Genomic DNA, 16,977 nt, shown 5'->3' on the forward strand with positions numbered 1-16,977 from the left:
AAATCTTTTAGTTGCACATCAGTCAACCTCACTCAGAGAAGTGAATAGACATGCATTTACCATGACTAGCATGAAAAGAAGAGAAAATACACATTTAATTATGCATGAACTGCTCACAAAATCCCATATTTAAACTTGCTAGTAATTAAGAAAAAAATCTCATCATGGTTGCAAGACCTTATCAAAATAGTCAAATCAACTTTAATGTACTTCAGAAATTCTTGACATTCAGCCCCCAGGCCAGGACATCGACCACATGGTTGGCATTCAAAGTAAATGTATTTTTGAGCAACGATATATGTGGAAATGAACAGGATTGGATCGAGATGTCATATTGCAGATTGACTGGATAAACATACACTGCTCTTCAACTAATCTTTATGAGCTCATATCACATCTAAAATTTTTAAAAGTGGAAGAACGATCCAAGTCCATTAATGCAACCAAAAAAACACATGAATCAGAAGGTCTCCTAATTTTATACTTATCAGCTCTGTGTGCATTTAAGACATATTAGAATCCATTTGAAATGAGAAAAGGAATCAGCATATCATCAGTAGGTTTATTGCAAGCAGAGGTCTTTATAACAGAGCCTCTGTCTTAGGCAAAGTGCATAAACATTAGACATTAATAACTTAACGGTACATTATAAGACATACCAACACAGAACTTCCATGATCTGGCTTCTTCATTGATCTATGTGTAAACATGTATAATGGTGAAGGTTAAAGACTTGGCTTGTGCATACTGCATTGTATCAGAAAAGGCCAACACTTCCAGTTTATGAAAGAACATGATGGGAAAATTAAAAAGAAACCACAAGTGTAAAAGGAACAATACACCTAAATAAGAAAACATCACCACTTACCATTTCTTAATCACCCACATGTCATTGCATTTCGACTGAAATTTAAATCACCATTTACTAATACGCTTTTAGTCCAGTGGGTTGTCAGTGTGACATTTTTCATTTTTTGGGTGAACTATTCCTTTAAAGCTATTTGAGTTGAGTGGCCATTTATACAGTCATAGTGATGTCCAAAGGACCCCTGTATTCATAACCAGACAAAACATTGGCTTTCACGGTTTTAAGGGAGACGGATTTATAAAATGTTACCCAAACATGGGTGGGACCAAAAGATCAGAGTCTCTGGTTTAAGCAGGAACAGTCAGGAGTGACCGAAAGGAGCTTGTGTGTTGAGAGACCTCTGAATGATGACGGCATTCGCTAAGTTGGCTTCTCCCAAACTCTGACCCTCGTCTGTGAGCTCTCGGAACGGCAGGGATGTGGTCAGGATGAACTGAGCGTCCGTTCCCTGAGCCTGCTCCACAAAATGCTGCACATCACTGATCCTGGTGGACCAATTAGATAAAAACCAACATGAATGCATCTTCTCAGGGAGCTTTGCAGCCACATCTTACAGTAGCAATCATGTTCGAGTCGGAGGCATGAAATCCTTACATGTTGTGACGCATACTTTAAATCCGGCATAATCTGATCTGATCTGCCGCAAAGTTGCAGCTTACGATTCTTCCATGATTCTACCTTGCGTGATTGTATTACATAAATGATGAATGTGAATTATGTAAGAGCTTTTAAGGGGAGGATTTCAAATTTAGAGCATCACAACAAGCCGAGGGTGGATTTTGACAATAAACATACAAACATAATCCTGTTTAAAGCCAGTAACTTTAGCTGTGTTGAGTGAAAGCAAATTACACTACTGTATGTAAAGGATGCATATTCATTTATCCTTTAACACCATATCAGCATCAAAGGATATATACATAAATGTAAGAGTAATAGAATTTACAATTTTACAGTTTAGTTGTATAATAGGTTTTTAAAGTTGATGCTTGGGACAAATATATAACCAATCAATTGTATTAAATGTACTTAAAGGGATATTCCACCGTTTTTTTCATATTAAACTCTGTGATTCCCTTAACTAAGACGAGTTGATACCGCTCTCGTCTCAGTGCGTGCACTCAATCGCTCTGGTGCGCGAGACACTTTGATAGCACTTAACTAGCCCAGTTCATTCATTAGGATCCAAGCAGAGAAGCGACCAAACACCTCCACGTTTTCCCTATTTAACCCTCTGGGGTTGTTCGTTTCAGAGTCACACTCGGGGTGTTCGGGTCCAAATGGACCCAAAGGGCGGGATTCATATTTAAAAAAAAAAAATCATGATTTTTTTTTTACTCGTTTTTTATAATATTTTTTCTTTTCTTTTTTGGTGTTTTGAGAAAATTTCAAAAAAAAAAAAAAAATTATAATTAGTATTAATGCAATAATTATTACAAAATGTCCCCTCCTTAATATAATTTTTTTTTTTTTAAAGCTGTATTTCATTTTAGAGTCAAGCCTAGGCCTCATAAAAGCAATTTTTGAAATGAGATGGATGCCATCTGGTGGACAAACTGAGCATTTTAAAAAAGCAAAACACATGTATAATCTGAATTTTTTGGTGTGTTTGTGTATAAAAGTGTGTTTGTGTGTGTTGTTTGATGTTTTAGAGATTCACCCCTTCACTGTTGTGTGCTTTTTTTCAAGATCGTGGCTGATTTGTAGATTGTACGCACAAAAAAAATCAGTATTTTCACATTTTTGCCAATTTTCCATTCATTTTCTAATGCGGGTCAATTTGGACCCGAACACCTCAAGTGTGACTATTTTTTTTTACAACCACTTAGACTATTCACATCCTGTCCCCAATTTTTTGGTGTGTTCATATACCAAATACCAACAAAGTCACCAAATTTCGGACCATTCCGAGGAAGCTGTGATTTTTAAAAAAAATTATTTAACTTCTTCAGGTCCATTTGGGCCGAACAACCCCAGAGGGTTAAATACAGTTACTCGAGCATTGTAACTCGACCTAGGACGGTGACACAAAATAAAACGTTGCGCTTTTCTAAGCGTGTAAAGTGGATAACTATATTGTATGGGGGAATACCACAGGGAGCACTTCGACTCGGCGTAGTAATATCATCACTCGTGAAAAGTCCTCTCCCTCTCCGGAGTGATGATATTACTACGCCGAGTCCATAGATTAATATGCACTGAGTCGAAGTGCTCCAAATCACTTGCTTTAAGCAAGTTAAGCATTTTACGTGCTTAGAAAAGTGCAACGTTTTATTTTGTGTCACCATTCTTGGTCGAGTTACACTACTTGTGTAACTGTATTTAAATAGGGAAAACGTGGAGGTGTTTGGTCGCTTCTCTGCTTGGCCCATATTGAATGAACTGGGATAGTTAAGTGCTATCAAAGTGTGTGTCTCACGATTGAGTGCACGCACTGAGACGAGAAAGATATGCATCAACTCGTCTTAGTTAAGGGAATGACATAGTTTAATATGAAAAAATGGTGGTATTTTCTCGTGAAGTTCACCTTCTACGACCATATGATACTCACCGATGGCTCAGATTAAACCTCTGCACGAGCCGCTGACCGTCCGCCAGCCAAATCTGGAGGGAGGTCACAGGAAGGTCCTCATTCAGCTCCACTGCCGGGAGAGGGGGACCAGAACAGTCCTCGTGTATCGACCGAGACCTGGCCACCACTCGCGGGGCCACACTGCCGACGACAATCATTTCGACTTAATCAATTTATAAAGATAGGCTTTTAACAGATGCACTGCAATTATTGTGGTGCCATGTGATGTTATATGTGATTAGAGGGTTAACACTAACATCTAGATAATCCTCAACACATTTGCAGTCAAACCATCAAGTAGTGGAAGTGTTGTGAGGACACCTAGTGGATATTTGTGGGAACTAAAATCTTTCACTTTTATGTTAAATTAATAGCATTTACTAACGTCACTACTATGATTTGGTCAATTAAAAAAAAATGTATGCAAAAGAGGACCTACTACCTTCCCAGTCTGTAACCTCGGCCTGTAAACGGGTGGAAGGTCTTTTTCTTTGGGACATAATCTTCGTCTTTCATGTCCTCCATGTTGATTTCAAGTTCTTCATCCTCGGCTCTTCCTTCTAGCTCCAGAGGCAGCTCACTTTATAGAGGATTTATAAATCAAGACAATTAAATATATTTCAATTTTATTCATGAGATGGGGGGAAAGCACAAAACATGATAATACAATGGCTATTTTAAAGCCATTTTGTTTTGATGCTATGCAATTAAATGAGTCACATCCAAAGTCAGGTGAGTGTTTTGTTATTGTGCATCGAGGGATTTATGTGCATTCTTAGAATTTATACGCATTGGTGTTTCAATCCAGCGTTTTTTTAATGCGATATCCTAAAATTAGCTAGAGACAAAAACAATACTCACCCTCTTTTAATGGCCTCTAAGAACTCTTGGTTTTCTTCTAGGGTGTAACTGCGTAAATCCTCGTCGTTTACTGTGAAGCCATTTTTCCACAGTCTCACTACAATCTCCACCTGTAGAGTTCGGTCATAAAACAACCTTAGGAATACTTCGAAATATTTGAATTTTAGTTTGATAATGCTAGTGGATCAGAAATTACATGTTTATGCTGACATAAAGGCTGGACACTATGATGATATATATGGTTACCATAGTATAAATGTGCTACATCATGTACGGTATAACATAATATGTATATATAGCACTTCAGAGTGATAAAAGGCATGAATGAGAATATAAAGTGTAGGACGTGCAGATGGTAAAAAGTGTTATTAAGCACAATAAGCAGTGAAAAAGAACTGCGCTGACTGACACACGATAAGCAGAAAGCATGTGATAAGAGCTTGCGCATATAAGCGTCTCTCAGCATGTGATGGCAAATTCAGTACTCTTTCAGATCTTATTGCGATTATTGTCTCAAGTGAAAGTAAACAATTGGGTTTAAACAAGATGTGTATCAGTAATGGATCGGTGCGTTTGGTCTTAAAGTGACAGCAGCCTAATAAACCGTTACCTGCTGCTAATCAAAAATGTGAGAAAATAAATTACTGCTCTTGATTAAATAACTTTTTTAGGTTTAATTAGAATACATTTATATTTAATTCATAGTGAAGACTATGCAATCTCTTATTTTTACATTTTATGTTATATACTGTATTACATTCCAACTACATGCTAAATACACCTATTGTACCTGAAAAACGTAATTTGTTTAATTCATATTTTTGCTATATTGTATTTGTCCAATTATTTGTAATTTTTTCCCTTATTTTTAACAGAAATTAGATAAAATAACCATTTTGTGATATATATATATATATATATATATATATATATATGAAGAGTTCAGATGCAAAAGTCTCTAAGTGCCACTAGAAATTTTCTTCTAAAATGGTCATTTTTATCAAGCTTATATATTCAAGTTCAGTAATTTCACTTAAATGACAATTAATAGGTAATCCTCATTGCAATCTAAGTGAAATTACTGAACTTAAATATACAAGCTTGATAAAAATGATCATTCTAGAAGAAAATTTCAAATGGCACTTAGAGGCTTTTGCATCTGAACTCTTCATATATAATATATATATATATATATATATATGTATATATGTATATATGTAAAATGTATCATATCGGGAAATAGGAATTTAGTCATATTGCCCACCCCTTCCTGACATTAACTTGATGTACTGTTTTTTTTTTTTTCAACAACATTTTTATTTTAGGTAACCACCAGGATGTTCTGAATGTGATTGCACACAAGACGTCTCATATGAACTGTCTGACCTTTTTGCCGCTGCTGGCAACACTGCTGATCTTCTCCACCTCATCGAGCAGGTCCTCGACGGAGAAACTCGATCTAAGAGGGCTCGCCTCCTCCTCATCCTCTTCTTCATCATTTTGAGCCCCTTCACACCTAAGAGCTCATGAAGGCAACAAAGCGTTCAATTATGAACATTCAGTAATGATGAAATGATACAAGATGTTTCAGGTCAGATAATAGACAGAGCGGACTTACCATGTGTCATCTTGAACCCTTTCTCTTGAATCAATATCTTTCATCATGACGTCTTCTGTTGTCCATCTTGCAACACAAACATACAGTATGCGGGCATAAGTTATAAGGGATGGTGCAAGTCAATGTAACCACTGCATCAGTGCTTCCTGAATAATTCATAGGGCATTTCCATCTGAGATTGACAGGAGCAGTGAAATGTGAAATTCTCAAAATATCGATCAGCTTTCACACCAGACGGGCAAAATGGTTTTCAACTGACCAGAAATGACCACTATTATGGTGATATCAATTGTAATTACTACAGTTCTTTGACATTGAATGAAATAATTATCAAAATTAGAATTCATATTATAAAATAAATAAATATATTCCATAAAAATAAGTATTATAAAAAAATAAACCCCTTAAAATTACCTTAGTAATGGTATTAGGGCACTTTGGCATATACTAGTGTACTTAAATATTATTCAATGCATGTATTATGGTTCAAGTCAATATAATATACATTTTTACTGTATTTCCACATTGCACGTCCAAAACATTTGGCATCACCAGTATGTCCAAAAATACCCACTTGCACACATCAATGCGTAGGCTACTATGAATTTTTGGACATGTGCCATAAAAAATAAAAAATAAAAACATCTGAAGACATCTCTAAGGGTACATAGACAATTTATCAATATTATACTGATCAGCATTTGACATGCGATCAGCTGCTTAATGATGACGTCATGATACACTGACAATAAACTACATGACGTTATGTGTTTACTAATACCCTAAGTTTATTTAACCAAACGTTTTAAGGTCAATCTCTGGTAGGTAAAGGCACCCACATGCATGCTTAAAGCTTCATAATCGTATTCACCGTAACAAACAGGTCAAAGGCAGCATAATAAATAAAGCAGTGCGCCAAAATTACGTAAGGATATGTAGAGACCACGCAAGCGCACTGCGATCCGTTATGACGGAAAACAAGCGCTATAACCCATAACACATAATTTCTGAATCGCAGGCTAATAATCCCGATTATAAACTGTAGATGGTTACCAGTATAAGGCTTCAATTGTGTCGTAAAACTGTCTCCTCGGCTCGTAAATTTCTCACAGTTGTCATGCCGCTACTGCTGCAGTCCACCATTCCTGTGACGTCTCCAGACCTCACGTTTGTGCATACGTCACTATGACATAGCAAGCCCAAAATGCTCTTGTAGTGGTGTTTTGCGTACTGATATGAAGGTGACAGATGGTGAATGCAGTCAGCAGTACAGAAATAAAATACCCTCAGCAAAGCTGCTAGAAGTGATTTTTATTAATAACCTGACCCTACAACCTAACATTACGTGAATATCGGTAATTATGTCCTCCTGAGAAATCATATTGCTAAAGGCTTTACCTTGTAAACAGCCAGAATTTTAGCAAATGCTAGCCAATCAGAAAAAGTTTTTCAAGAGGTGTGAATTTGGGGAGGGACTATGAGAAGAGGGTCTAGGAAACCTTTCTGATAATAATCATTATTGTTAAAGTTGCAGTTGCATTCAGAAAATGAAATTATTGTGGCTTATCGAAAATTATTGTGGCTTACCCGTCCAAGTTGTGGAGACACTAGTGCCGTTGCATCTGTAACACATTAAAAAAAATATATTAATACAAATCATTGTATGTTTATTTTATGGATTGTCTTGTTTTTTATTTGGACCCAGAGTTTGTTATGAAGTCTGCTTGCTTGATTAACAGTGTTAGGGATAGTTCAACCAAAAATGAAAATTCTGTAGGCTACTCACCCTCATGTTGTTCCAAACCCGTAAGACTTTTGTTCATCTTCGGAACACAAATGAAGATCTTTTTAAAGAAATCTGAGAGCTTCCTGTCCCTCCATTGACAGCTACACAACTGACACTTTGAAATTTTCAGAACTGACTTGATCACTTTGTTCAATAAACAGACTTAATATATGCTTATTAAAGCTCTCAGATTTCATCAAAAATATCTTCATTTGTGTTCTGAAGTTGAACAAATGTCTTACAGGATTGGAACGGCATAAGAGTAATTAAAGGGATAGTTCACTTTGCTCAGAATTTCAGTATTTTCAATTTTTCCTATTTTTAGGTCAAACCGTTCGTGTCGATCAGTCAAATAATGGAGGTCTATGGGGTCCACCTCAAAGAGCATGCACAGAGAAGTCCAAATTAAACATGTTTCAATGACTCGTAAATGTAAGTACACATTGATGGCCTAAGACACAAAATGAGCGGTTTGTGTGAGAAAATGAACAGTATTTATATCGTTTTTTTACCTCTTGTAACCACAGCCACAAAGCCTGCACCCTCATATTACTTGAATGTGGCTGTGATTACAAGAGGTAAAATCTATATAAAAACTGTTTTTTTTTTCTCACACAAACCGCTCGTTTCGTGTCTTAGGCCATTAATGTGTATTTACAAGTATGAGTCATTGAATCATGTTTAATTTGGACTTCTCTGTGCATGCTCTTTGAGGTGGACCCCATAGACCTGCATTAGATGACTGACAAACTAGAATGGTTTGACCTAAAAATATCAAAATTGAAAATACAGTGGAAACAAAGACACCTACATCTTGGATGCCCTTGAGGTAAGCTAAAACATACCAAAAATTAATTTCAAAGTGAACTATCCAACTATCCAATTCCCTTCACCAAATTATACCATTTATTGTAATATAAACAATGTATTGCAAATAAAATTCATTAAAACATTACCCTACTTCCAGAACCACCCGTGTAAATATAAAACCTGTATTCTTACACTTTTTCTCACCACTTGTTTATAACTATATATATATATTTTTTAAAAATCTCTGGCGCCAACTTCATTTAGGCGCGCGCACTCTCGTTTCTCTCTGAAGCGGAAGTGGCTCGCCGGAGAGTTTCGGCTGGCTGACAGTAGAGGGAGAGAGAGAGAAAGAGAAATGGCGCCTCGGCACTCTACTAGCTGAGAGACACAGTCAGAACGAAAGCAACTGACAAGAGCTACAGGATAGGAACTGTCTATCAGCGGGGACAGACAGCAATCATGGTGAACACCAGGAAGAGCTCGGAGCACAAGCCCGTCAGTCCCTTCATCTCGGGCCGGACGAGGTCGTCTCAGAGGAACACCCCAAACTTGGACGAGCACAACAGCCGTGTAAGGAAGAGAGAGACACCGGCAGCCTATTCTCTCCGCCAGCCGGTTAGCGAGCTGCTTACTCTGGCCTCTTGGAGATGGATGGTTGGATGGGATGGATGTATAGATAAATGGTTGGATGAATGGATGTCCACATCTTTTGTTCCCAAATTGCGCCTTGAGTGACACTTGCCGATGCAGAAATTGCAGTTTAATGACACGACAGCGCTTAATCGTGGCTTGTCGCTCAGTTTTATGTGTTTTGTCACATATATCAGCTGGACTTTAATAAAGCCGGCTGGCTGGTTAAATGCACTCAGTGCCCCTAAGTTGTCTTTGTTATATTGGTGTCCGATTCGTGAATGAATCGTTCTATTGAACCGTTTCTTTTGAATGAACCGATTGAACCGATTCGCTGTGTTTACATGGTACTTCACTTTGATAACTTTGGCAGTAACACTGACAACGATATTTAACTTAATATTTGACCTTATATATATTTTCCCGAGCATTTTAGGGAAATGTCTGTAACTTATACACTTAACGTTATCTAACGTTATGTATATGTAAGGAGTAAACAAGAATAGGAGCACCGAGATGAAACTCAAAAGAAGAATATAGTTTTATTACAAACATTTGAAAACAGAAGTAGTTTAAAACCAATTCGCCACTAAAAAGAAATGACAGCGTTTTAAGGTATTAAGTGAATCTGGTAATCGAAAACAACAGTTCAATCGAACCGACTCGCTGACAAGAATCGAGCGTTATTTTGTTGCTGTGTGTTTGTTGCGCTCGAGAGGTACCATGCTGACACGCGCTCCGACGCACCGAATAGTCACAACAAATGCGCGTTTGTCACCTTTTGTCGGATAAAAAACGTCTCGTCCTCCGTGTGTCTTCAACAATAAAACAAGCTAGTGTTGGGGGAAGGGAAAAGCTCAGCTGAGACAGACCCCTTGTGGCTCAAAACAGATATTGTTCGTGATTTTGTTTGTAAAGTAAACTTTCAACTTGCTGAGTATTTAGTTGAAACTTCTGTTTCTGTGTGTTATCGGTTCTTGGCACGGGTTGTTTGTGTGGATGTGCACATTTGGAAGGCTGTTTGAAACGATAATCCCGCATTAATTTAATATTTATCGTGATATTATGGTTTTTTGGACATGTACCATGGTACTGTACTGTATATGTTTAGTAATTTTAGCAGGTTCCATGCTGCTGTTACCGTCTGATGTCATCAGTAAGACTACAATACTTTTTGCAAGGGTGTTCAGTTTAATTATCATGTTCTGTACTAGTTGTCAAGAATGCTAGCAGTTTTTTGAATAATAAGTATTAGATAGTGGCTTGTCCTCTGACAATGAATTTGGTCTGCACTCAACATCCTTTGTTGTTATGATTTTTGAGTGCATTATGTCTCTATTTAATTTTACTTTGCAAACCTTTCAGTTACAGATTGATTTAATGCAGGTTTCCCACAGTCACTGAAATCCTGGAATCAATCATTTTAAAAACGTGATTCGATTTCTGTGCGTTTCATGACATCTGGACATCTCTACAATCGTTTTGTTTCTAGTTAAGCGAGTTCTGAAATAACTTAGTATTTTAATATTTGTATAATTTCGATATAATGTTGAAAAATTCTTTAAAAAAAAATTACATTGTCCTATGCTAATTTTAGGACATTCCAGGTTTGGGATCATATTAGTACTATTTTATCATTTTTAAAGTCATAAGTCATATACATTATCATATATATATATATATATATATATATATATAATCAGTTACATTTTTGTGAGCAAAACTTGTTCACAAGCTATAGTGATGTATTATTCATGGCTGAGTGAGTGTTCTTTTGAATGAATCATCAAACTGATTCACAAATCGTTCTGAATGATTCATTACTGATTTGTTCTGAATTTGTATGCTTTTAAAAAAAATCTCATCCAGTATTTAGCAATTGACTGGAAAAGGTCATGGAAATGATTTGGTTATAAAGTATTGGAATAGCATGATTCCATACTTTTGGCTAACTCTTTATTTTCTTATCTTGCATGATTTTGGGTGATGTAAACGGTGGCTATGTTTGAATCATAGACTTATTTAGTCAGCAGAGAGGTTTGAATGAGATCAGGGAGGAGAGGATGAAGAATTTGGGAGATGACATGAGTCCTTCGTTCACCGGGTCAATAGAGGATGGCGAAGTCTATGTCACTTTCAGGTGACTCGTGGCCTCAGATGTGATATTGCATCAAGTGTCCCTAGTGCAGATCGTATTTGAGTGTGGACTTGCCATGATCATAATTCTCTCTGTGTATTCTGCATGCTCGTGCAACCTTTTTAATATCCTACACACCTCTGCCTGTTATAGAAAGAGCCCAGCAGTGATGTTAATAGCAGTAGCCCACGTTTGTCCCCACCTCCCAAGCGGACACGCAGGCAGACGCCACCAAGTTCTACTGATACTTCTCCAAGTCCCCAGAGTAAAGGCCAGAGAGGCTCATCATGGACCATGTCCAAACACTGTACCAGGTGAGGTCGATGTAGTTGCATGATTAATACTTATTTTTTGTGGTATTTTGATGATCTAATCCCATTATAATCAGTGTTGCTTGCTTTTAGTGTATATTGGCTTTTAAAGTGTCTACATGGTAAATGAGCAACATGAGATGAAGCAAATTTAAACATAATTTTCAATATATTTTGACAAAATGTATTTAGACAAGAATTGCTTTTACTCAAAGAAAAATATTAGGTGTTTCTGTTAATAATGCACCAAAACAAGGATTTTCTCATGCATGTTCACCTTGTCTTCCAGGTTGTCCACTGGTGCCTTGCAGAATGGACACAGTAAGTGTATATTAGTGTATTCATTTTAATTTACTGAATCATTCTTTATTGAAAGCTTTAAAGGAAGAGTCACCCAATATTGGGGAACACGCATCCAATGTCTTTCCCAGTTATGTCAAAAGTGAACATAAACAGCTGACTGTGTATTTTGTGTAGATACACTACCAAGATGGGATTTGGACTTAATTTTGTGTATTTTTGACCATTCAAGCTCAATAAGTCATGAAATACAACTTAAAGGTTGTGTTAGCGATTGTGGGTAACGTCACTTCTGTTTGTGTTTGAAGCAAGATCCCAAACAAACCACTTTAGCTCGCCCCTCTGTGCATCATGAAAAAAACAATCATGCACGCGCATTTCTTAAAGCGACAAAAACACACTATTTCCAGATTGATGGTCTACCTCAATGATGGCTCATTCTGTGAACTGTAATGCTTTCGATTACAAAGTGATCTAAAATCTGCAGTCGAGCCATGTCATATCATACAGCTAGTTTTGCTGGAAGTTATGGTAACAACAGCTATCTGGAATAATATTATAACTGCTTGTTATTAATTTTTGGCTAAAGTTAGTCCTGAACGTAGGCTAGTGTTATTGCTAATAGTACATCAGAGTAGACGCATATAACATACGCAACTCACACACTAAATCCCTACAATCTGATATTCGCTAGAGCTATCCAAGTTTGGTCGAGCTTCACTCATATTTTTTAAAGAATTATATTTTCACACACGGTTCACATTAGGGATGCACCGATATGAACATTTTGGCCGATACCGATAATTCTTTATACTTGAAAGCCGATAACCGATATATTGGCCGATAAATCTAAATCTAAATTTTTTTTTTCATTTTTGAGAGTCTGATTACAAAAACAAAAGTCTCACCATTAACATCCATATCCCAATCACATCATATAGTTTACATGGACTATATGACAGACTTGTGCTGCACTAAACTGTATTTTCATTTTTTTTCCAATCATATTTCAAGCAATTCCAAACCATCATGTTGAACAGTGCATCTGAAGCATCTCAGCTGAAGGAAATAATACATTAATTATCAACTTTAATATATCGGCCTAATTTTCTTATCAGGCCGATAACGATAACACTAAAAATTAACATATATCGGCCGATACCGATATGGCGGCCGATATATCGTGCATCACTAGTTCACGTACAAAAAAGTCAACACTAGAAGCTACTCACCTGTCCAGGAGAAACGTCCGATTTAAATTTTTGTTCAATTCTTTGAGTTCGCTCCACCGTTCAAAAGCCTTCCCGATTATCATTTGTTTCTTTGACGAAAAACCGACGGTATTCCTTCGCCCTAATCCTCCTCCTTTTCTTGGGGATTGCCTCCTCCATGTTAAATGTATCTGGTCCATTGATAGCATAGGGTTGATTCTTCAGCTCCGAACTTCGCATGCAGGCATCGTGAACGAGCGCAGAAACAAACACCCGCCCCTGTCGTGATTGGTTAGATCACTGTTAATTTTGATTTTGAGTGGTGGTTGTACCCATTTGTTTCTGTGTGATCTCAGAGCCTAGGCTGTCTACAGAGACACGTTTTTTTACAGCCTGCTTATGGTGGTTTGTTAGGAAAGATTAGATGAATGTGATGTGATCATTTTTGTTTGCTCCTGAAATCGCTGATACAACCTTTAACTTGGTACTCTGTTGAACTGTAACACTCAAAACAAATAGACATCATTTAGATGAGTTACATCAGGTTTGATGTCAATAATGTCTGGTCATGAAACATATGAGGGTACACTTGATGTTCATCAGAGGATGACTTTAGTAACCCTCTTTTTTAACGCATAGGTCGAATGAGTCTGAGGGGTGATTCTACATCAGAGGGGGACCATGGTCGTATGAACGGTCATGTTGAGCTCAAGAGGAGCCGTCGCATCAGGAAGTCCCAATTCGAACACCTCAATCAGAGTTTACTTTTCGACCAACTTGTCAACAGGTAAAATCTGATCCTATGTGTGATGATGATAGTTTCCTTGAAATGAATTTCCAAACTTTCTCTCAAGTGCAAAAAGACCATTTATTGCCAATGACCTTATGAAACGGCTTGTAACAGACATGTTATAAACATGAACGCATGATTAACTGCATTTACACGTCTAGCCCAAACAGTCAGCAAATAATTTATCTCCTGGTTGTGTGTCTGTAAAGTTATTGAGCGTCAAATGATGTCGCATGGTACTTTTCCGCTTCACGACTACATACCAACTAGAATTGCACCCCACTTAGAGCTCACAGTTCGAAATCATGTTCTGTTTGGACTTAGTGTGCGTACGTTATAATTCCCTCATGGTTTGAGTAGCTAGTGTATAATTAGTAAGACATCTGAAGCCCACAAAGTTTACTCTTGCAGAACTCAAGAACTAAAACAAGACAATATACAGAGTTCATGAGCTGATCTAGAAGTGAGCTCGCTATGTGTGGTGATTGCGTTCATGCACATAATGGTTTCTGACATAATTGGTGATTCCCAGTCAAGGCTACATGTATCCGAGGGGTACGTAAGCAGGTTCTGGCTGTACTTAAAACGATGTAGACTTTGCTTCATTCGTCAAATTTTTTACAAATGACATGCATCTGCCTTTGGTAATATTTCACACGCGTTTGAGCTTCTGTGTTTTTTAAATTCCACCATTTTGATATAAAGGCTGCACTTAAATCTCATCTTGAGCTCTTTTATACTGTAAATAAATCTGCTGTCATGTCTTTCTCAGAGATTTGGGGTTTAACGTTAATGAACATATTGCATATTTACACTGGCACGGAGTGGCAAGTCCAATATGAGCAAAGCAACACACTCACGCTGTGGATTGTAGGATTGACAGCAGATTTGGAGACTGTTGAAAGCATCGAAATGTTCATAAATGCTCAACTTTATGCAAATGCCAAGCAAAAAACGTCAGGTGGCAGCCAATCATTATGAGGTGCAGGTAGTGATGTTGGCCATGAGCAGTTAAAAATATGCAAGTTTTAAATATTGCTGTGTGGATGTTGTCATTGAGAATAGATTAGGTTGGCTTAATTTGACCGTATTTTTATTGGGGAAACTAAGCTTGCATCTTTCCAACTGTAATTTAGTGTAGGCTATATGATGTTTTTGTCCGTGTCCTGAACAAAAAAATTAAACACACTCATTTCAGACACACCCCAAAGCTTTTTAAGTGTCACTGAGCTGAGTTTTGTACCATTACAAATGCGACAAGATAATGTTGAAATGCAATTTTAACCAATGGATTTACTAGGCGGTGTCCTATCAAGGATTTTAGTGTGAGCTAACAGTTGCTGCTAGTCAAAGACAGATGGTGGAAGTGTATTGGAGAGAGGAGACCTGCTGGTGTGGCACATGATGAATGGGCTGAGCTGCTCTACTTGTTCTTAGTAAACCTCTATGAACTCTCTACCGATTACTGATTTTTACTATTTTTTTAAATATCTCAATATGTTTGTGTATCACAGTTCGAGGACTATTCTTTTATTAGACTAAAAATGAAAAACTAAGTTTTTTTGTTAAATGCATGTAACTCTTGTGTCTAGAGTTGTCAAAAGTGGCTTCTGGACATTTCCCTCTTGCATTTTGAGCGCTGTTGAATGGATTCTTAAACACTTCTGATTGGCCATAGTGTTGATGTGCTCAACATAAGTCTCTGATTGGCCATTGTGTTGACGCGCTCAACAACTATGTCTGTGATTGGCTACAATAGTCAACAATGACATCTTTGACGCTATTCATCGAGTACTTACACTGATACACACAGGAGCTTTTGAAAGCGGCGTCCATCAGTGGAACCATCTCAGCAGATATATTAGGGATCCGCTAATAGACGCCTGTTTTTAAATGCTCCCATGTGTATCTATGTGAGCGCTTGGAAATTTAAAAATTATTTAAAAAAAAAAACATTTCATTTTTTTTACAACTCTACTTGTCTGTTGTTAGTACGGCAGAAGCAGTTCTTCAAGAGATGGACAACATCAGCAGCATACGGCAGAATCGGGAAGTGGAGCGCCTCCGCATGTGGACGGACAATGAACTGGTGACTCCTCTTATCCTTTAACTGATTACACAGCAGAACAATTGGGCCGCCTTGTTTTCCATCTCATTAAGCAAACGATTGCCCACATTGAGGTTATTAAAATCCTCCTGTGTTACTTTGAAGCATTGGCCTCTCTCTTCAGTGTGGGCTGTGAACCCACTGATGAGTCAAATCGCATACTACAAACAACTTTGCTCCATTGATTCTTCTCCATATATCTCATTTATATGTTTATTTATTTATTTATTTTCTATAATTGGTTCAGGAAAACATGGACATGTACTCCCGTGTGAAGAGGAGGAAGTCTTTGCGGAGGAACACATATGGAATGCAGGGGCATCACAAAGTCATGAGCAAATCAAAGGACCCTGAAGAGGAGGAAGGAACTGAAGGTATATGTGGATTGTGCACTTATGTGGAGAACAAATAATGGTAGAGAACAAGATATGACATTTGTACTGTGGTATATTATTATATAAAAAATCTGGCACCAAACAAAAAGAGTACTGCTTTGAAAACTGTTGCAAACAGTACTTTCAGTGCAGACAGCTTTGTTATTATCATATTGTAGTTATGACGTGTCATCATGCAAGTTGTCTGGTGTAGGTTTGTTGGTAGGCCGATATATTGGAAAGGCTGAGAAATCGGCCAATATTTGGCATTTTTTTAAAGGTTAGTGGTAGTAGGCCAATATATCAGAAAGACTGAGATATCGGCCAAAATTTGTCATTTTTTTAAAGTTTAGTGGTAGGCCGATATATCAGAAAGACTGAGATATCAGTCAATATTTGGCATTTTTTTAAAGGTTAGTGGTAGGCCGATATATTGGAAAGGCTGAGGTATTGGCCAATATTTGGCATTTTTTAAAGGTTCGTGGAAGGCCGATATATCGGAAAGGCTAAGATAACAGCTAATGTTTGGCATTTTTTTTTAAGGTTAGTGGTTGGCCGATATATTGGAAAGGCTATATTGGGTAAAAGTTCTATAAAAGCTG

General features: G+C 37.4%; 2 protein-coding genes across 5 annotated transcripts in view; one reads left to right on the plus strand and one right to left on the minus strand.

Annotated features, from left to right (window-relative positions):
- Positions 1-542: 542 nt before the first annotated feature.
- Positions 543-7,094, minus strand: ubxn2a (UBX domain protein 2A). 3 transcript variants are annotated; one of them, XM_039690297.2, is made up of 7 exons: positions 6,973-7,094; positions 5,920-5,985; positions 5,688-5,817; positions 4,302-4,411; positions 3,883-4,020; positions 3,420-3,581; positions 543-1,353 (listed from the first exon to the last, which is right to left on the minus strand). In XM_039690297.2, the coding sequence occupies exons 2-7, from the start codon at positions 5,964-5,966 to the stop codon at positions 1,170-1,172; spliced, it is 771 nt and encodes a 256-aa protein (XP_039546231.2). In that variant the 5' UTR covers positions 5,967-5,985; positions 6,973-7,094; the 3' UTR covers positions 543-1,169. The 3 variants fall into 3 exon arrangements, with proteins under 3 accessions (XP_039546231.2, XP_039546232.2, XP_088975008.1); XM_039690298.2 differs by having other exon boundaries at positions 5,688-5,824; positions 6,973-7,054; XM_089118882.1 differs by lacking the exon at positions 6,973-7,094 and having other exon boundaries at positions 5,920-6,003.
- Positions 7,095-8,824: 1,730 nt separating this feature from the next.
- Positions 8,825-16,977, plus strand: part of atad2b (ATPase family AAA domain containing 2B) — a 99,087-nt gene continuing 90,934 nt past the window's right edge. The window contains exons 1-6 of one of the 2 annotated variants that reach the window (XM_039690164.2): positions 8,825-9,130; positions 11,436-11,596; positions 11,883-11,914; positions 13,744-13,891; positions 15,887-15,983; positions 16,249-16,375. In XM_039690164.2, coding sequence (XP_039546098.2) covers positions 8,975-9,130; positions 11,436-11,596; positions 11,883-11,914; positions 13,744-13,891; positions 15,887-15,983; positions 16,249-16,375 — 721 coding nt within the window. In that variant the 5' untranslated portion in view covers positions 8,825-8,974. The remainder of the gene's footprint in view (positions 9,131-11,435; positions 11,597-11,882; positions 11,915-13,743; positions 13,892-15,886; positions 15,984-16,248; positions 16,376-16,977) is intronic. The other variant, XM_039690166.2, reaches the window with a different exon arrangement.

The sequence above is a fragment of the Pimephales promelas genome, chromosome 13 (genome assembly GCF_988280905.1).
Source record: "Pimephales promelas chromosome 13, fPimPro1.hap1.1, whole genome shotgun sequence".
Lineage (NCBI taxonomy): Eukaryota > Metazoa > Chordata > Actinopteri > Cypriniformes > Leuciscidae > Pimephales > Pimephales promelas.

What these genes read in the sequence shown, in the direction of transcription:
- ubxn2a (XM_039690297.2), bottom strand. Translation starts at nt 5,966, where the DNA reads ATGATGAAAGATATTGATTCAAGAGAAAGGGTTCAAGATGACACATG. An exon ending in TTAGAGGCCATTAAAAGAGG is followed by an intron (nt 4,021 to 4,301) that starts GTGAGTATTGTT and finishes TCCTCTATAAAG; the next exon opens with TGAGCTGCCTCTGGAGCTAG. An exon ending in AGGTTTAATCTGAGCCATCG is followed by an intron (nt 1,354 to 3,419) that starts GTGAGTATCATA and finishes TTGGTCCACCAG; the next exon opens with GATCAGTGATGTGCAGCATT.